The 20,318-nt window shown below is 41.9% G+C and overlaps 3 protein-coding genes across 6 annotated transcripts; 2 read left to right on the top strand and 1 right to left on the bottom strand.

The window, feature by feature from the left end:
- Positions 1-16: 16 nt before the first annotated feature.
- Positions 17-1,537, bottom strand: tmem69 (transmembrane protein 69). Of its 2 annotated transcripts, NM_001303837.1 has the most exon segments (3): positions 17-1,126; positions 1,201-1,250; positions 1,434-1,537. In NM_001303837.1, coding segments are annotated over 2 exon segments (705 nt in total). In that variant the 5' UTR covers positions 1,246-1,250; positions 1,434-1,537; the 3' UTR covers positions 17-466.
- Positions 1,538-1,658: 121 nt separating this feature from the next.
- Positions 1,659-14,245, top strand: LOC105005910 (vasculin-like protein 1). Of its 3 annotated transcripts, XM_010864170.3 has the most exons (12): positions 1,659-1,931; positions 2,331-2,558; positions 2,886-3,472; positions 4,173-4,282; positions 8,864-8,990; positions 9,086-9,354; positions 9,780-9,855; positions 10,559-10,758; positions 10,891-11,061; positions 12,375-12,643; positions 12,741-12,843; positions 12,938-14,245. In XM_010864170.3, the coding sequence occupies exons 4-12, from the start codon at positions 4,223-4,225 to the stop codon at positions 13,103-13,105; spliced, it is 1,443 nt and encodes a 480-aa protein (XP_010862472.2). In that variant the 5' UTR covers positions 1,659-1,931; positions 2,331-2,558; positions 2,886-3,472; positions 4,173-4,222; the 3' UTR covers positions 13,106-14,245. The 3 variants fall into 3 exon arrangements, with proteins under 3 accessions (XP_010862472.2, XP_019904623.2, XP_019904624.2); XM_020049064.2 differs by having other exon boundaries at positions 2,331-3,472; XM_020049065.2 differs by lacking the exon at positions 1,659-1,931 and adding an exon at positions 1,981-2,077 and having other exon boundaries at positions 2,331-3,472.
- ccdc17 (coiled-coil domain containing 17) lies at positions 14,063-20,234 on the top strand. The gene is made up of 14 exons (XM_034293902.1): positions 14,063-14,094; positions 14,317-14,689; positions 14,769-14,903; positions 15,009-15,198; positions 15,288-15,432; positions 15,674-15,781; positions 16,477-16,613; positions 16,813-16,935; positions 17,129-17,313; positions 17,415-17,500; positions 17,635-17,850; positions 18,596-18,806; positions 19,251-19,361; positions 19,575-20,234. The coding sequence occupies exons 2-14, from the start codon at positions 14,501-14,503 to the stop codon at positions 19,671-19,673; spliced, it is 1,935 nt and encodes a 644-aa protein (XP_034149793.1). The 5' UTR covers positions 14,063-14,094; positions 14,317-14,500; the 3' UTR covers positions 19,674-20,234.
- Positions 20,235-20,318: the final 84 nt, after the last annotated feature.

Here is a 20,318-nt window from a genome sequence, read left to right as displayed (position 1 = left end):
AGATACTTTTGTTTTTACAATAAAACAAATATTTTAATAAAAAATTCTTAGTCCATTATTTCACACCTTTCATACATTCTGTAATTTTATTTTCTACAATAATAATGTATGAAAAACTAAAAACAAAACACATGGATATACAGCAGATGCATGAAACTCTGTTGCGACAGCAAGAGCCCATTAAACACGTATCAGTTACACAAACCTATGATATCACAAAATTATTTTCCATTCATACATGATCTATACAAAAATACTAAACCATTATAAATAGGTGGTACAAATCCCAACTGGCTTTAAGCTGTGTCATGAGACCTTCTGTTAATGCTTGCCACCTTTGGTACCACATAACTGTTCAATAACTGGTTCATAATAGCAGGAAGGCATCTCGGGAGGTTTGTGGCAATACCTTAAACCACAATCCCTCATGCCTTACAGCTTGAATTTAGTGTGAATAATGAATTAATTACTCTGAGAATATCTTCTTCTCTGGGTAGACTTCCTTGAGCATGAGTGTGGCCACGAGTGACAAGAAGGCCACCACTGACAGTACAGATCGCAGGGCTTTGAACCAGCTGGGGTAGGTGGGCAGCAAGGAAAGGTCATAGTGCAGGGAGACACCCAGGCCCATAATAACCATCAAAGCAGCTGGGGTGACTGAGTCACTGAACAACATGGCTATCCAGGCTAACAGGGATGGAACCACACTATTGCCCAGGTTGATCCAGTCTGGTTTGGCCGGGCTGCTCTCTGGAAGGGCAAAACCCCACCGTGCCCCACCCAGAAAAGATACAATGGATGCTCCATAGGCCACTTGGGCAAATGCCACCTCTGGCAGGTAGGTCTCAGTCAAAGCCATGGCAAGTGGAGCAGAGATGAAAGGGATGAGACCGGAAAAGCCCAGGTATAGTGCTGGTTTTGGACTCTTTCCCAGGTCTCTCATGTCATAACGGAGCAGGTCGAACTCTCTGGGTGGAGGCTCTGATTTTTGTGTTCTTTTCTGCTTCACAGCGGTGGTGTGAATGTACTGTGTCCTCGGAGGAAAAGAGACCGATGAAGCACGCACCCTTGACGAGGCAGCTGCGGACAGGCAGGATATCGGGTTTGTTGAGCCCCAATGCCATCCCTGGAAATGAATTCATTAAGATTGAGATGAAAATGACATAATCGCATAAAAAGATTAAACGATATGAAACTCACCTTGTGGGCCGTAAGAATATGTCTTTTAAAAACACCAGCCAGCATTTTCTCTGAAAAGATAGAAAATAAACCATATGTGATTAGATCTGAACAGCGCAGTGCTGTATGAAAGTCTCTAGCATGCCGTCACACTGTTCAAAAGTACAGTATGAAGTGGGTTTAGCGCCTGGTTCACACGGAGTTGCTATGCACAGAAAACATATCTAAAATATATGGTATTATTGTATTCTTACTACTTTAAATCGCCATTCTCATGTCTTAAGTAAGCAAAAATAACACCACGTCTCAGAGGTCAGAGATAAAGATGCTGGATTGATTGCGCACGTCTATTTCTTCCGACTGCACAGCGATGATGCGAAACGTGGTTCCAATATCGTTTTATATTTTATTTTTTATTAAAGCATGTTAATATTTTTGCAACCATTTTTGAATCAAATAAATGAACTGACAGTCACGGACCATAAGTAACAGACACAGCAGCAGTTACTGTTTTAAAACGTGTTTTGACTAGTGGACATGTGTTCTGCGATCGATTAGCATGTCTAGTAGGAAAGGACAGACAGGAACAAGTAACTTAGCTAGCTAAGTTGGCTACATAGCTTGGCCAAATCTGTCCAAACTAAAGTCTGAGGGACTTTGATCTCATAACACAAATTTACTTACTCAAATACGACAAATTATATACTTGGAGTTACAAGACGTGCATGTGCGATCATGCGATCAAAGAGCAGGTAGGTGTGACTGAGAATCGAGCCATCCGTGTTGTGCTAGTAGTAGGTAACCATTTTGACTGCGTTGATTTCATCTGCTCTTTCCAATAAAAGCCACCTAAAGCTGTCAATTACCATCCATGGCCTAGTATGAAAGATTTAAATGTGTGGGTATTTTGTCAGTATGTCAAGTAATCCATACAGTGTAATATAGCGTGTATGTAGCTATCTGGTAGTAATAAACTACACTTGTGTACTTTAATCGTTGGCGAGTCTCATTGATGTGGCCTGTTACTAGCGTAGCGGTACTTAGCATCTAATGCTTGTTTACAACCGAGACTACTACCTAACTTTATAGTTGTTAGCCATATTACATTGCTATCATCTTGTCTGAATGTTGTGTTTCTGCTCATTCAACAGGTTAATCTGCTATAAAGGTGTGAAGTTATTTGAAAAGACCGCTGAGAAGTAAAGAACACTTTTTTTTTTTTGGTTCACTGCCGAGCATACATATCACATTTCATCTTCACAGCAGTCGACCAGATGCTACAGAAATAGTAGAAGTGAGAAATGTGTTAGATATCCATGGAAAATTCTATGACTGACCTGTTTTTGAGGAAAGTTGATTCTCTATGACTTGACCGCTAGGTGAGTTAGTTTACATTAGTATGTGCTTTGAATTAATTATCTGACCAACACAACTGCTTAGGTTTGGTGTGTCTGATGTTAAGATTCATGCAATTGTGAATAGAAACAAATGTCCAGTACTTTCTGTAGCGATAAAGCCTCTATGATATTGAGTTTCTGAGAATGTCAGGCTCCTTTTCTCTCCCGTTCTCAGAAGGTTTAGGATTTAGTATGTGTTGATTGCTACTAGTAATTTACACAATGCTAGTCTCATCATAGCAATAGGCCCCCTTGGGTTTTGTTATGTGACTGTAACGTGACCCTCCCCCCTGTTTCTCCATGTCGTAGCCCCCCGGATGTGTGGATGAGGTGAACACAGGGCTTTTTGCTGTTTTCCCCTAGAAGCAGCACTGTGAGGTAGATCTCCACTCCCCATTTTCTTTCTGTGTCCACCTCTGAAGATAGGATGAGTTGGTAAAGAGGAATCAGTGTCAGGGCACAGCTGACACAAAGTGCTGCTTCCCTACAACTTTTGAGAAGAGAATAGACAGATTTCTGCCTCATGGAGCAGTTGACTTAACTCCCTGACTGACACGGACATAGGCCTTTATCCAGATTCTGGGCCATTGCTGTTTCTCAATCCATCACCTGAGCATATCCCAATCGCCCCTCCTCGACACTGGGCAAGACTTCGCATGGCACGCCTGTAATAGATTATTGTGGTACCACCAAAGCCCCTTGCCACTCATCAGATCACTCTGGAAACTGGAGTTCTCTCTACCTGGGGATCAATCTGTTCCAGGCTGTAAAGTGGTCTCCCCCCTGGATTTCATAATTTTAACAGACAGAGCTTGGCCACCTGGACCAAGGGCAAGACATACACAACCACACAGCAAGAGAGAAGGGCCACTGAACTACAGAGCTGACTACTCTGGGTAAGCAGGTGACTTGCTATGTCATTATAGTCCACCTGTTAGCAATCAATGCCCTGTCTTTTTACTTACTAAAAAAAGTGAAATGCCAGTAGCTTAGCACACTCCATAATATTATACAATTTCTATTTTAGGTACATGGGGAGGAGAGGGGATGAATTAACGAATTGAACAAGTTTTACCTGCTTGAATAAAATTAAAATAAAAGCAAAAATGATTCTCCATTGCTTTTTTGTTTTTAAATCAACAGGTGTCATTAAAGCTAATAGTTCCAACCGTTCTTAAGCTAGAGACAAATTTGAAGGAGTAAAATTGAACGTTTTCTGAATGTGCCACAGTTCTAATAATCAGAAAAACATTACTATTCGTATTTGATTTTCAACAGTGATTCCTGTCCATGGACCGTAGTTTCAGAACTAGCTAAAATGTTTCAGCATTGGCAATCATTCTAAATACATTTGAATTCTCTCAGTAAAGACATATTTTTAATGACACTTCTAGGAAAGTTGCTCATTTTGACCAGTGATCTGGAAGTTATTAGTTCACTTCCTTGCTCTAACCACTTGGCGACCTCCCGCCCCAAAAGAAAGACACAGAATGGAAAAGGCACAAGTAGTTTTCAAATGCAGCCTAATATTATTTCAGTCTGGTGTCTGTTATTAGAGGTCTGTCAGTGATATCCATCTATCCTTGCCTCCTCCAGATCCTGGCCATGAGGTTTGATGCTCTACTGACTGGAGACACTGGAGCTAAATGGCGCAGCATGACTTTGTTCCAGCCTGGCTTAACTTCTCCACACCTCAGGTTGCCAAGGTAAGGTGAGACCTAAGCCTAAAAGCCCAGAGGGCTGGAGTTAGCACAAGATAGGCTAGCTGCTGTATCTTATACCTATAGACAAACATTGACACCATGTGATACTGTGGCATTTTATAAACCTGTTAAAAGTCATGGCTGCCTTCTCAGTTGTAGGCCATTAAAGTATAATGCAAAAGCTGTTTCAATACAAATTACTTATTTTCCTGGGCTGAAACTTTGTGTGGTGACTGGTTGATACATGACAAATAATATCAACGGAGAAGACAAAAACATGTAATAGCTTCAATTGAGCATAATGAGTGTAATCACAGGCTATGTACACACAACATACAAATAGGCTACAGAGGATATAAAAAGTCTACACAAATGCCAGGTTTTTGTGAATTGAAAGAATGAGACAAAGATACATCATATCAGAACTTTTTCCACGTTTAATGTGACCTCTAATGTGAACAATTCAATTGCAAAATAAAAACCTTACAATAACCTGGTTGCATAAGTGTGCACACCCTCTTATAACTGGGGATGTGGCTGTCACATTCAAACTCATGTTAAATAGAAGTCACTACACACCTGCCATCATTTAAAGTGACTGATTAATCACAAAGTTTAGCTGTTCTAGTAGGATTTTCCTGACATTTTCTTAGTTGCATCTCAGAGCAAAAGCCATGGTCCGCAGAGAGTTTCCAAAGCATCAGAGGGATCTCATTGTTGAAAGATATCAGTCAGGAGAAGGGTACAAAATAATTCCCAAAGCATTAGATATACCATGGAACACAGTGAAGACAGTCATCATCAAGTGGAGAGAATGTCACAACAGAGACATTACCAAGAACTGGACGTCCCTCAAATTGAAAGACGAGAAGAAAACTGGTCAGGGTGGCTTCCAAGAGGCCTACAGCAACATTAAAGGAACTGCAGGAATTTCTGGCAAGTACTGGCTGTGGGCTGTTTGTACAGTGGGGCAAAAAATTATTTAGTCAGCCACCAATTGTGCAAGTTCTCCCACTTAAAAAGATGAGAGGCCTGTAATTCTCATCATAGGTACACTTCAACTATGAGAGACAAAATGAGAAAAAAAATTATCCATAAAATCACATTGTAGGATGTTTAATGAATTCATTGGTAAATTCCTCAGTAAATTTCTGCCTCTCACAGACCTGTAACTTCTTCTTTAAGAGGCTCCTCTGTCCTCCACTCGTTACCTGTATTAATGGCACCTGTTTGAACTTGTTATCAGTATACAAGACACCTGTCCACAACCTCAAACAGTCACACTCCAAACTCCACTATGGCCAAGACCAAAGAGCTGTCATAGGACACCAGAAACAATATTGTAGACCTGCACCAGGCTTGGAAGACTGAATCTGCAATAGGTAAGCAGCTTGGTGTGAAGAAATCAACTGTGGGAGCACTTATAAGAAAATGGAAAACATACAAGACCACTGATAATCTCCCTCGATCCGGGGCTCCACGCAAGATCTCACCCCGTGGTGTCAAAATTATCACAAGAACCACACAGGGGGGACCTTGTGAATGACCTGCAGAGAGCTGGGACCAAAGTAACAAAGGCTACTATCAGTAACACACTACGCCGCCAGGGACTCAAATCCTGCAGTGCCAGACGTGTCCCCCTGCTTAAGCCAGTACATGTCCAGGCCCGTCTGAAGTATGCTAGAGAGCATTTGGATGGTCCAGAAGAGGATTGGGAGAATGTCATATGGTCAGATGAAACCAAAATAGAACTTTTTGGTAAAAACTCAACACATCGTGTTGGGAGGAGAAAGAATGCTGAGTTGCATCCAAAGAACACTATGTCTACTGTGAAGCATGGGGATGGAAACATCATGCTTTGGGGCTGTTTTTCTGCAAATGGACCAGGACGACTGATCCGTGTAAAGAAAATAATGAATGGGGCCATGTATCATGAGATTTTCAGTGAAAACCTCCTTCCATCAGCAATGGCATTGAAGATGAAACGTGGCTGGCCCAAAACCCCAACACTTCTCTAGAGGAGATCTGCATGGAGGAATTGGCCAAAATACCTGCAACAGTGTGTGAAAACCTTGTGAAGACTTACAGAAAACATTTGACCTCTGTCATTGCCAACAAAGGGTATATAACAAAGTATTGAGATTAACTTTTGTTATTGACCAAATCCTTATTTTCCACCATAATTTACCAATAAATTCATACTTTTTAAATTAATTTTTTTCTCATTTTGTCTCTTTTAGTTGAAGTGTACCTATGATGAAAATTAAAGGCCTCATCTTTTTAAGTGGGAGAACCTGCAGAGTTGGTGGCTAAATACTTTTTTGCCCCACTGTAACAACAATCTCCCGTATTCTTCATATGAATGGGCTATGGGATAGGGTGGCAGGACGGAAGAAAAACATCCAAGCCTGGCTGAAGTTTGCAAAAACAAACAAAGTCCCCCAAAAGCATGTGGGAAAATGTTATGGTCTGATGAAACCAAGGTTGAACTTTTTGGCCATAATTCCAAAAGGTATGTTTGGCGCAAAAACAACACTGCACATTACTCAAAGAACACCATACCCACAGTGAAGCATGGTGGTGGCAGCATCATGCTTTGGGGCTGTTTTTCTTCAGCTGGAACCAGGGTTTTAGTCAGGGTGGAGGGAATTATGAACAGTTCCAAATACCAGGCAGTTTTAGAAAGGTGAAAATGAAGAGGAAGTTCACCTTTCAGCATGACAACAAACCAAAGCACACATCCAAATTCACAAAAGCATGGCTTCACCAGAAGTAAATTAACATTTTGGAATTGCCCAGCCAGAGCCTAGACCTGAATCCAATTGAACATCTGTGGGGTGATCTGAAGAGGGCTGTGCACAGGAGATGTCCTTGCAATCTGACATATTTGGAGTGCTTTTGCAAAGAAGAGTGGGGAAAATATTGCCACGTCAAGATGTGCCATGCTAATAGACTCCTACCCAAAAAGACTGAGTGCTGGAATAAAATCTAAAGGTGCTTCAACAAAGTATTAGTTTAAGGGTGTGCACACTTATGCAACTAGATTATTGTTGAATTGTTCACGTTATAGGTCACATTAAAAGTGGAAAAAGTTCTGACATGATTTATCTTAGTCTCATTCTTTTACATCATAAGAACCTGGCATTTTAAGAGGTGTGTAGACATTTTATATCCACTGTATGTGCATTGCTACACAGCCTATACAAAAGTTTGTAAATTTGAATTTCTTTCATGTGTGAAAAGAAAATGAACTCATGACTAGGCTACTGTTCTATTCATTGACATTGTGTTTTGATGCATTAAATCCTGTCCAGTAGTCAAAATGCAGGTAGATAATGAGATAACCTTATAGAAAACCGGGACCTGGACTCCAAAACCAAAACCTCATTTAAATGCATGACACAACAACATGGTTCCACAGGCAATGTTTATACACATGAGAACTTAACGAGTTGATGAATTTGAATCAAGTTTCCTTGATTTGGGTTGGCCTGTACCTAAATGATGGTAGCTCTGAAACAGGGTTGAAGAGACCTTGGGTCATTTCTTATTATCTACTTGAATTTTGCCTATCAGATAATGATATGCAGAAAAATCCAATGTCAAAGACTAGAACAGTAGCCTAGTCACAAAGTCACTGGTTCGTGCTATAATTTGTATTTTAACTAATTTAATCCTGTACACTAGGCAAAATCCAGGTAGATAACGTTAACCTGTACCTGGTCCAGACAGTTCCAACATTTTTATTAGACTTAAAGAATCATAGGACTTTGTCATACTGGTGTTAGGGATAAGCCACCCAGTGGGGCAATATTTCAGGAAAGGATTTTATAGAATTTCTGTGAAAATCATTTCTTGTCATTGAGATGTTGGTAGTATTTTCATAGTGGCACTGTTGCTTTTAGTATAGTGTTACGTTACATTTCAAATTTTTGAGGTGGCATGTTTCCATTTTCTGTACACAGTCCCTAAAAGCAGAAAAATCCACACAATCTTCCATTGTCTGCATACACTCCAGATACAGTTCCAGTCAAAAGTTTAGACACGCCCATTCATTTGAATGCTACAGTATGTCACCAACTGAGCGTGTTTGGATAGCTCGGTGTTTGCTTCACGGTGTACGACTGTGTGTCCCAGCTGCCGTCGGTATCAGTCGCCTTTGCACAGCCATTGAAGAGGAGTGCAACAACATTCAATAGAGCACAATCAACTCTAAACAAAGTAGATGTGTCGCACTACAATTGTTTTACTCTATACAAATATACTGTACATTTTGTGCATAAACCAATATTGACTGATCCACGCCTGTACATTTTTCCCCCAGTTTCCTTGATGCTGGAAATGTATTATTTCAACAATATTTCGTACACATTACGTTAGGTAATATTTCAAATGAATATATCACGACACGGTTGCTGATTTATGCACAACATGTACAGTATGTTTGTATAATTAAATAATCGCATTCAATAATTGAGCGCTTCCTTGGTTTTCTATGGTGCTCAGTAACTTGCAAGTTATGTTTAATGGGTGTTTTTGAATCTCACGTGATTCTGTCTTGATCTCTCCACCTTCCTTCTCCAGTCATCTGCACCTTTGGAGAGGCACGAAGACCACCTCGTCCGCGGCGCTGCCCGGCCCGGCGTGAGCCGGCGTCGCCATAACTCTTCGGACGGCTTCTTCAACAACGACACCCGCAGAGCTTCCGCAGGTACACACACGCTACCCAGACCACAACCATGTTTAGCGTACGCCGCGTCGGGTCATCCGATATGTTATGGCGTTAACTCTTGGCCTCTTCGGTAGGTGACGGGTGGAGTCAGACCGCTCTCTCGCGGCATGACTCTGTGGACTCCGGCGTGGCTGAGGGGGAGCTGGGCATCAGGAAGACGGTCACCTGGGCGCAGGAGAGACCCCATCGCGGGTGCCAGCCCAAACGACCTGCGGGGGAGAGGGACCGGGAGCGGACGGGGGCTCAGCGCCAGCGCAACGGATCCGCCCACCCCCGTAAAGTAGGTCCTCTGCCGTCTGAGGGAGGCCATAAGGACAAGCTGAAGTTTGCGGAGGAGGATTTTGTGAGTATTCCGCCCCCTTTCCCTTCTCATTGTTTTTACTTGAATTAGAGATGCACAGAATACAAGCGCTCTGCTTTACTTGTGTCATTGCTGACATCTCCGTCTTCTCGCTCTACCATTCTGAGTTCCATATTCTACACTTACGCGTCCAGAGGCGACACAACAATCGAGTTACACTTAATGTTTTCCGTGATGTGGCATATTTCTATGAGTACGACTCTTGTAGCAATATCAGCAATGACACAAGTAGTGCAATTGTCAAGAAGAGGAAAGGGAAAAATACAAATTTAACACAAGCAATTTAATCAAACATCGTACATGAGCCCAGTATCGGCCTGATATCCGTAGCGGTGCATCCCTAGCTTGAATGGCAACCTGCCATGTGAAGCAGTGTGTTTACTGGCTGTTTTCGCTTTTCCCCACAGCCCTCTCTCAATCCGGAGAGCTGCGGGAAGCTCGTGGTCCAGCCACGTGCTGTAGGGACTCCTGTAGGAGTTTGGGGTAAGGAGGTCTTCCAGGCATCTTATAGTTGTTGATGATGAAAAATAGATGGGTCTGTAATCCCAAGGTTCAACCAAAATGTTTTAGCTTGAAATACATGTTTAACCTAGGATGCTCTTAAACTCCCTCAGGCTAGGAACCAAAGTAGATATGGAAACAAAAACACACATGATTAATGAGACTGTGGCTAGTCGGGACAAATTATCTGTTTCTTTTAGCTGTGTACTGTGTATTAAAACAGAAGGTGACATTTACTAACTCACCCACTGTTGGAAGTTTCCAGAAGTTTGGATGCGGTGGATATTAAGTCAGGGTGTGTTGATTTTTCTTTTTTTTTCTTTTTTTTCCTCAAAGTCATTACTAAGAACTTTCTTGCAAAAGAAACATTGTAGGCACTCCTCGTTAATTCAAAATGTTGGGATGAATTTCAGAGAGTTACAGTGCTGGATGATGACAAGTCAGTGAGACTGACAACAGCAGAGGTCATCCCCTCACTGCACTAAACAGAGACCATAGTTGTACTTGGCTAAATCAATTCCAGTTAAGAATTAAATAATTATATGTTTACTCTGACAAAATGCAAACCACCATTAATAAGTCCATGGCCAATTTGGGTGGCAACTTATAGTTGAAGAAAGAGGTAGGTAGGTTTTAATATCATCCAGCCTGTATGCTTGAGGATCGGTCAATCTGTCCTCCACAGAGCACCCTCCTAGTGCCAAGCAGACTATGACTAAGATGCTGGTCATCAAGAAGGTTTCCAAAGACGACACCGGCACTGCTTTCTCCGCTAGCTTTGCCAACACGGGACCTCATATAACCAACGGCACCAAAACCCCTGTCTCGGGATCCAGTGTCTACAAGAACCTGGTGCCCAAGCCAGCCACCACCACCCCACCCAAGGTAGGCTCTTACTATAGCCCCCCCCCCCCCCCCCCCCCACACACACACACCAAACATGGACACTACAACCACTGCTTTTCTCTGAGGTCAACACTATATACCAAGCTTTTCTCACTTTCTCTCTTTTTGCAGACTGGTTCATGGAAGCCAAACGGAAGGGAAAACAAAACCAGTTTTAATTTCTCTGGCCAGGAGTCAGCCTTCACCAGCCCTACTGCCTCGGTGAACAAACCTGTGATAATTCCTGTCACACCCCCGACCCAAGTTTCCAACCATGGCCCGACCCGCGTCAGCCCTAAGGAGGTAAGAGTCTGACCCTTACCGTGGCCTTGGATTAGAGAGGGATTCCAACTCATTGATGACTTAGAATTACCATACCCCAACTCATTTTTATTGAGTCAAATATTATGATTTCTATTATTGTTGAGTCAAATATTGACATGAGCATGACTATTCTGCCCCTGCTATTGTTTACCTCAACACAGCTATGCAGATAGTTAAACACGGTTCCAAAAAGTGGTCCAACGCATGAAGATGACGTTGAATGAGTTTAATGAAAACCAGTGTGAAACTGCAAAACAGTCAAACAATACATTAATTTAGAACAAAAACTTTACATTTATCACTTAATTTCCAATGTATGCTTGTACTCTAATTAGACAAAGTGAATATGCTTAATATTAGTGGATTTCTCTCTAGCTTAAAGGAAAGTAGCGAACAAAATGATACATTGTATTTAACAAGCAACAATAAGAGGCAGGCAATACAAAATCAAAGAATCTAGCTAATGGTGAAATAAATGTATTGAAAAATTTAGTAATCAAATCCTATATCCCTAATTACTAAAATAATTACCTGGTATTGTATAAGATAGCTTGTTGACATTATACTTACAGATTAATGATTCAGGAAGGGCAAACAAAGAAAGAGGAAACAGATTGTTAACGTTAAAGAAAATAGGCTACTACCACATTTTTTAAATATAAAATTACTGTTGAAAGACTTGTAGCATTCAAAACACTCACATTCTGTGGTTAAGAAGGATGTAAGCACATAACACAGCACAGGTGAAACGGGAATAGAACAATGACCGTTAACCCTAATTTCTCCCATGTCATTCAGCATCATTGCAGCCAGGTGTTTTTCACTGAAAACCAACAATGATGGGTTCAACATGGGGTGGACAGATTTGGCTCAGCACATGTCTTGGGTGGATGGGTGGATTTCAGACAGGGGTGCTTTCTGGGCACTCTTGGTGGGTCAGGCATCAATGAGCTCGTTCATGGTTGTTGACTTGGGCATGTGGTCTCCTCCGATGTGTGTGTACTAAAACTTTCTGGTTGAAACATATTTCTATCTCTGACTCCCCCACACCTGCTAGGGAGTATAATACTTTTGTGTGTATTTTATGTTATGGGAACTATTATGGTTCATGTTTACTTATATCCTGTAAAGAATTGTGCCACCTGGCAGTCACTTATCTTTGAGAAACGAAGAGTATTTAAATGGAGAAAACAGGTTTATGGTAACCCGGGAACAGCACATGCAGATATGACCCATTTTAAATATTAGGAAATGCTTAATGTTGTATTATTTGTCCCTCTCTCTCCCCCCAGCCTCCCTCCAGCATAACCCCTCCTATAGATGTCACCCCTCCAATAGACATGACACCTTCCCGTCTGAAGCTCATGCGTCGCAGCACCGATCGGAAGAGTGACTTCCTCCGAGGCCTGAAAGACGAGAAGAACGGAGATGAGTCCATCACCACGAGCCCCTCTACCACCCCAGACATTAGGAAGGATGGAGAAGAGGTTCAGAGGAATGGGATTACTCCCTCGGTCAGTGACACGGATCATCTCTCCATCTCATTGGAGGCAGAACACAGGTTAGTTACGCCCCGATACACATACTCTCTCCCTTAAAACTGTCACAGCCAAACCACCTGTCGACTCCATTTGACCAACGACCTCTGCCTCGGCTAGGTTGCTCAAAGCTATGGGCTGGCAGGAGTACCCAGAGAATGATGACAACTTCTTGCCCCTCACTGATGATGAGCTCAGAGAATTTCAAGCTAAAACAGAGAAGGTAAAAGCTCCGTCCATAGTTCTCCAAGTGTGTGAACGTGTCCCTGTGAGCCTACGAGTGTTAACGTTCCCCGTTGTCAATCGGTCGGTTCTAGCTGAAGAGGAACCGGATGTGCCAGAATGGTGTTCTCCCTAAGCCTCTTCCGAAGACCACTCCCCCGCTGCTGTCCTGGAGAAACCCTGTAGAGCCTGAGCTAGAAGAGGTCTCTGAGACAGAGGGCAGCAGTAGCAGCCAGACATCGGATGATGACGCAGACACCTAATGTGGCTTCATGAACATTGTACCCTCCTGTGTAACACTGCTTCATGCACAGCAAACTGGTCAGCCAGACACTGGTTTGACTGGAAGGTTTTAGAGGTGATGTCTATCTGTCTGAGTTCTGTTTGTTTTATCTGCTTTTTCTTTGCATTTATTTGCCCTTTTCTTTCTTTTGAGCACATTGTTTTTTTTTGCTTTTTCCAAGAGCTCAAATCTTTATTAGAATTGTTGTTAGTTTTTCTTGCTGAAGAAATAAAAACTAACCCATGATAACAATTACCATAAAATAAGTATTTGGCTGGCAAATTGTCATTCATACTTTTATTTCTAAAGATGGTTTTGACATCTGCTAATGTTGAAACAAATTATAGCATTTATGATGAGAGGAAATTCAGGGTGAGCAGTTGATATTGCTTCTAATCCCATAAGTCCCCTAAGGATTTTGATTTGTTTTGGTTGACAGAAGGTTATACATTTTATTTTTTATTGACCATAGTAAGGCATGACTTAGCCTTATCATTGTTTTATTTCACCTATGCGATAGGAGAATAGTCATTTTAGTCATGAATCCCCATCCCTTTCAATACAATTCTGAATGTGGATGGGGCATCAAAAAACCTTCAGAAATAATGTCAATGTCTTTGAGTCTTAGTTTACCAAACTTTCTGGGAATAGAAAATGTCATTGTAGTTGTTGAGGGGCAAGTTGACAAATTACCATCACTTTCAGACATGCAAATCTTGAAGTTCTTTGGTTAATAAAGATTGTACATTTTTCATTTTTTTACATGAGGGACTGCTATTGTAAATTATGCATTTTTTAGATTTTGACTATTTTCCTGACTGGTAGAATGTTCAAAAAGCTTTATAACAGATTTAAAGCTCTTTTGGTTTGTTTAATGTTTTAATTCAGTACAGCAGTTAAACAAAAATCAACATTGATATTACTTTGTTTTGATTCCAGATTGTTGTTCTTGAAGCCTTGATATTCAGGGTGGGTTGTAAAAAAATATATAAAAATTGAGTTTTGAAGGATTTAAAATTATTTTGATAATATTATTTACAGATAAAAAAATTTAAGTGGGATTGTATGTATGAGACTGCATAGTTGAAAAGGAAATTGTAATAAATATTTTGCATCAGTTTGTCAAAGATTTGTCTGTTTTTCAAAATTAAAATAATGACTGTTTATTTTTCCCATCTACTGAATGAGAAGCCATTGTCTTCGCTTTCTGCACTCTCACAACACAACCATCGACATGGTGACCGTAACCAATCAACAGGGAAAACACCAGAAGCATATCCAGGCTTTTTATGAGTGAGGTATAAATGCTAATTACAATTTATCCCTTTCTAGGAATATTTCATGTTGTGTTGTCAGGTTGATTAAACAAGCGGAGATGGAGGCAATGGGAGAATTCAGTTGTCAGGAGTGTAGTATGGCATTCTGGTCCTTTGGACTTTTAGAGAAACATAAAGAGTTCTTCTGTGTTGGGAGCAGCATTGGGGACCCTGTGGTGCTGAGACAAGGGCATCCATACCACAGGAGAGACTATCCCAAGGCCTTACATACCCCTGATCTTATAACGGTAAGTGTGTTGGCCCTTAAAGTGGCCATTGTATTGTGCATTCAGTTGGTCTCTGTCTGACAGTGTTTGCTCTTGGTAGCTGAGAGAGCAGAGGGGAATGCACCTTGGGACCATTCAGGGACCGATCAATGACAGAGAACAGAAAGCTGGAAAAGAACCTGACCTACACAGCTTTGTGTCAGACAGCGTAACCTTGAGGAACCTCACTGATGAGGTGCCTAACCAATGCATCAGTCAAATCTATCAAGACCTTCATGGTCCTTTTAATATTAAAGAATATTCATTAAACTCAAGACTAATGTCATACTTTAAATGACAGTTTCACAAGCTGAGAGTGTCGATTGAAAAGAGTAACCAACCTAAACGGTCCACTGAGAAAGAAGACCTGGATCAAGGGTTGGAGAGGCAACGGAGCCACAAGGAGCGCCTGAGTGAGCTGGCAAAGCGGCACAACAGTCAGCTGGCAGAGATACAGGACCGCAACCAGCTCCTGGAGCAACAGAGAGAACGTAAGTGTCCAGAGAGATCATCATACACAAACAGAATCAATACCATTAAACTGGCTAACATGTTTTGTTTGCCGCACTTGTATGTTCAGAGATAGCAAGGCATCTTGGGGCCGTGACAGAGCAGGGCACCGCAGTCAACCTGGAGTCCCTGCTGCTGGAGCTGAGGGAAAAGGAGGACAAAAATGAAGAGGCTCTACAGCAGCTCAGAGATCACATCACTAACCTGCAGCCTGTGTGAGTCCACCAGGAGGCAGCGAATCTTACACACAGAACCTGAGTAATGGGTTATGGCCACACTTGTGGTTTTGAATGAGAAGGGAAAAAAGAAAGACAGAGAGGGGGTAGTAAGAAAGAACTGAGTCTTATGTGACTCTGTGGGTAGATCTTGATGCTTGAGATGCCAATACAAAATTGTATGTTGCTTTGAATAAGCTTTTGCTAAGTGGGATCCATTTTGTTATTCTGCTTTTCATAGGGTCAAAGTGATCAGGTCTGACTCACCCAAGCCTGAAGACAGGAACGGACATCATTTCAGTTCTGACCTAATATCTTCTGTGGATGAACCCCTCTCCACCCAAATAAGGTGAACAGTACTAGACTGTTCTAACTCAGTCCTTAATCTTTCCATGTTAAGAAGTTAATTCATTTATTAATCAGTAAGTGAGCAATTGTTGTATGTCTGGGAGTTGGTAGTGGGGCCATGGACGTTCTGCATTGCTTAAAAATTATTCTGGCTAGTTACAATAATAGTAGGTTAGCACTAGCACACTGAATCAATTCTATGTAAACAATTAACAAGCGGGTTATCTACCACATATTCTAGTCAAACTGTGAGCAGAAAATGTACAGTGTCTAAAAACACTGTCTGACAGACACAAGTTTCATGTCCAGCAATAGATTTGAATCTGAAATATATAACTTCATATGTTTTTGCCCGTTCAGACTGCAGAATTGTTTTTAAAAATAAACATTGGATATGGGAAGAAATAGGATTTGAGTCATTTCAAACTGCCTGTGTGAAGAAGCACAACAACATGTTACATGTCACATAACTACTGGCATCACTTGTAGGTAATATTATCTGTTATCATAGAGCTTATCAGGTCAGTATAGGTCAGGTCAGTATAAAAATGAGAGAATGTGTTGTCAATGATGACCTGAAATATAGCCAGGGAATAGTTGCTATAGTTGCAGTTGTAGCAATGTACTGATGTTCCCTATCTGTATCTTTGTCTATCTACATTCTGTATGTCTGGTCTGACTGTGTCGGTGTGAAAGAATTCTGGTGCAGGCCTATATGCAGTCTGGTGGTTCTGATCCGACTGTCCTGGCCCAGATGCATGATCTGCTAGCAGAAGCCCTCACTCTGGAGCAACAGACTGAACCTATGGCTGACAGCAAGGGCAGTAGGAAAAGTGAGTGTCAGTCATGCATGGTCTTTTTTGGGTTCATGAGAATGCAGTAATGTGGCAATCTTTAGTTAATGTCATATTACTGATTCATGTCCGTGTCCTATTTTACATTCTGTGGTTTTTCCCAAACAATAAAACCTGATTTCTGTTTGTCATTTGGTTCCTATCGACACATCCCGTCTCTCCTGCTCTCTTTGCCCAGGGATTAAGCCTCCTCACTGGGCTGTGAAGTCAGAAATTCTGGCTGTGGAACAGGAGAACCATAGACTGGAGGAAGAGATCTTTAGGATCCAGCTGGCCAGAGGGAAGCACTGCAGGGAAGATAGTGGGTTGTTTCATTTGTGATAAATATAATACAATTTGTTACATTGATAAGTAACATTGCTAATAAACTGTGGAATTTAGAAATAACCTAATTCATTAATTACAATGACCACTAATGGCTTCTGTAGAATTAAAACACCTACAATTAGAATCCAATCTAAAGGTTCTTCTTATTCAATGTTTGCCTGATCCAGTAGCAGTGGTGTCTGAGCTACGTCAGATACAAAGAGAACACATCCACCACATGGCCAGCATTCAAGCTGAGATCGAGAGCCTCCGCTGGAAAATAGAGAGAGCCACAGGGGGCCCCAGGGATCTTAGGGTGACCCCACCACCCCCACTGTTCCCTGCCATGTCAAACATGAGTCCCCTTGCACAGGTACGTGCGTCTCCTGCCCTGGTAAAGCCATATTGTTCATCTATCTGGTCCTCTCTGAAGACATTGGAAAGTATATCCACCATCATATGTTCTTGGTACAGATCCAACCCGGGCTACATTCCTCTCTCAGGGGAAGGCATGTGCTTGACCCACTGGATTCTCTGGGACCTGTGTCCTACGATCCTGCGTGAGTCCATTATTTCCGTTTTTAGGAAAACGTTTTCTACAACTTTTTACAGACGTGAAGTTAATGGGTAGGTGTGTCTAAACTTTTGACCGTTACTGTACTTCTAAACTAATCTCAACCGTGTTGATTTGCAGGGCTGGTTTTGTGGTGTTTTTTGACCTGGTGCTTGGTGTAGATGCCGTACTGAGGGTTCTGCGTCTCGTGGCTTGTCTCTACTCCGGAGGCCAAGCGCTGGGGCTGTGTAGCCCATTGCCCCCTACACAGTGCCAGCCTGGAGGAAATGTACCCAAAGGATGCAGTGTACCCCCTGGAAATTATGCCCTCCTGGCTGTCAAACAGCCTATGCCCAGGCAAGCATGGTACAATTACAGTAAAAAATACTTGTGGAACTCACCTGTAGCATGTTGGCTGGAGTACATCGGTGATATCACACTGTTCCTGAAATCAAAAGAAACCTGCTTAATCCCATATCACCCTCTTACCATCTACCCTACCTTTAACGTTCATGCGTCCCTAAATAATAGAGTGCGTAGTGATAGGAACATGTTGTAGGGCCATTTTCAGTGTCAGTAACGAAGTTGTGTTCATGAGCAAAGTGGAACCCCATAAGGCACCATGTTTTTTTTCTGTTTGTGCAATTTCACATAAAATTATGGCTAGGCATGCCTAATGATATGATTTGCAATTGTTGGTGTCCACTTTGAAGACTTGACAGAAAAGACTAAATACTTCCTTAATTAAATGTTTAAATGAACATCTGTCATTGATGTTCATGTTTTAAAGCGATAGATATTATTTGATCATTTAAATGTCATTCTTGTTTTATAATTTAATAGTGGATCAGGAATTATCATTCTAGTCACAAGTGCGTCCTGAAACGTAGGCTATTTTTCTGAAAGTTGCTCTCTGAATTTTCTAAGCAGCACATGACAATGGAGGGCCTGCCAAGAAAGTCGGTTGGGGGCAAAGATCTTTTCATGGATTGTTGCTCCATTAGCTATGGTTACTTTTGAGTTGTGCAGTCTGTTGTTCAGAAGGTTGTTAGTTCATGCCCCACTTGGCTGGAACAAAATGCACTACATTACGTTACTTCAGGTTGCAGCCATCTCCTTCCCTGTCTCTGGTGCTGGAGCTCCAAGCTGCAGAGTACAGCCAGTCGGTCCAGAACTTGGTGTCTTGGGGGTGGGCACACCTGGAGCTTTTTGACCAGCACAACCAGGTCCAGAGTGGGTACTGGAGGGTTCCAGTACGTGCACTCCCCATTCGACCATCCCTCAGTCCAGACCAGCTCAACTCAGTCCAGCAGGTGAGGGTAGACACTGGTCTGACTGGTGGTTAGAATTAATTAACTTAACTCAGTATATACTAAATTAGGAAGAATGGTCTATCATCACCCCATTCAATTGACCAAGCTCATCCTACATGTTAAAATACCATCACTAATCACAGTGCCAAACCAAATGAGGTACTATGTGCTGAGGTTATGGTGTGTAGCAGTTGGTTTTGGAATGTGGGGGTATACAAATGGCTCTGTTACGGTCTTCTAAAAACAAGGTGGGACTTTTCAGATGGATGATCATGTTACTACTGTTTCCCCTTGACAAATGATCAGCAGTGAACATGACATGCTTGTCAACACTAGTGTTCAACAAATTCAATGTGGTTTGTGTGTTATATGGGGGCGGGGGGGTCTTGTGAAATTATATGGCACACAAAGGGGCCCCCTCTTCAACATGTCTTTGTCCTTTAGGTGGGAAACATGGAGGTGTGTCTACGAGTGGTCAAGGCTGAGGATGAGAACAGGCAGTCCCTCACAAAGATTGACCCCACCAACATCAGCCAGTACAAATACCTCTCACTGGTAAGTTCCTATTACTCTATACTCTCCCATTTCTGACCACATCACTGTTTGTGTGACTCATAGCTTGTAGCATGAGAACTGACACTGACCAGAAATTGACCCACTTGCTCATAGGGCTGTTGTTTTGAAACACTATTGTAGATACAGGCCAGGGGTGTTCAGTCCCATCATAAAGCTTCAGTTTCTTCTGATACTTGTGTACTCTCTTTCCAGGCAAGTAATCCCCCTGCAAGCTGTCAAGATAATGCATCAATTTCCACATCGATACATCCCTCAACAGCCAATCCTTTTCCCTCTTCTTCCCTACACTGATCCAAGACCTTCCCTCTAATCTAAAGATTACTAGTAGTCATTGTAAAGACTGGAGAATGTGTGACTTCATCTGACCTTGTCTGTTGATCTTTAAGTACTCTGGATTGCTTGCCAATAACATTGAAATGGACAATAAACCCAATTTTATTCAGCATTTTAAATAAGAATTACCAACTGAAGTACAGGGAATTTCACTCATCCCATTTTGACAATACCCACTTAACATCCCTGACCTGTTAGTGCACTTCGGTTCCATTGAGACCCATCTGTTTTTGGAAGGCTGAGGAAGAATTGGGATGTGTTGGATGGGCACTTCAGTAGGGACTGTAGTACTGTTGACTGTCGCTACATTCTGCTATTAAGACTGGTCATCCAAACAGAACAATCCAATTACATGCACCACCTCAAAATTGCCACACCCCTCAAGTTTGATCTCACCCAGTCTGATGTATGAATCCCAACAAGGTTCAGGTGTGCAGCAAGTTTGAGGGGGATGAACAGCTGTAATACATTAAGATCTGCTGTTACCCATTGTCTTCCAAACCTAAGATTTGTTTTGAAGGCAGGACTGGAGATTTAAGACATGACAAGAGTCTAAACACTAGGTACCTGAACAGATTTCAATTATACTTAACCCTAAATTAC

Source organism: Esox lucius, chromosome 8 (genome assembly GCF_011004845.1).
Source record: "Esox lucius isolate fEsoLuc1 chromosome 8, fEsoLuc1.pri, whole genome shotgun sequence".
NCBI classification, from domain to species: Eukaryota; Metazoa; Chordata; class Actinopteri; order Esociformes; family Esocidae; genus Esox; species Esox lucius.
This window is presented reverse-complemented; position numbering and strand designations above follow the sequence as displayed.

Bases quoted from the DNA above. Each gene is read 5' to 3' on its own strand.
- tmem69 (XM_020048694.2), bottom strand. From the start codon at position 1,245: ATGCTGGCTGGTGTTTTTAAAAGACATATTCTTACGGCCCACAAG. The intron at 1,127-1,200 runs GTGAGTTTCATA...ATTCATTTCCAG, and splicing joins ATATTCTTACGGCCCACAAG to GGATGGCATTGGGGCTCAAC.
- LOC105005910 (XM_010864170.3), top strand. From the start codon at position 4,223: ATGGCGCAGCATGACTTTGTTCCAGCCTGGCTTAACTTCTCCACACCT. The intron at 8,991-9,085 runs GTACACACACGC...CCTCTTCGGTAG, and splicing joins CACCCGCAGAGCTTCCGCAG to GTGACGGGTGGAGTCAGACC. The intron at 12,844-12,937 runs GTAAAAGCTCCG...GGTCGGTTCTAG, and splicing joins TTCAAGCTAAAACAGAGAAG to CTGAAGAGGAACCGGATGTG.
- ccdc17 (XM_034293902.1), top strand. From the start codon at position 14,501: ATGGAGGCAATGGGAGAATTCAGTTGTCAGGAGTGTAGTATGGCATTC. The intron at 16,936-17,128 runs GTGGGTTGTTTC...TGCCTGATCCAG, and splicing joins GAAGCACTGCAGGGAAGATA to TAGCAGTGGTGTCTGAGCTA. The intron at 17,501-17,634 runs GTGAGTCCATTA...GTTGATTTGCAG, and splicing joins CCTGTGTCCTACGATCCTGC to GGCTGGTTTTGTGGTGTTTT.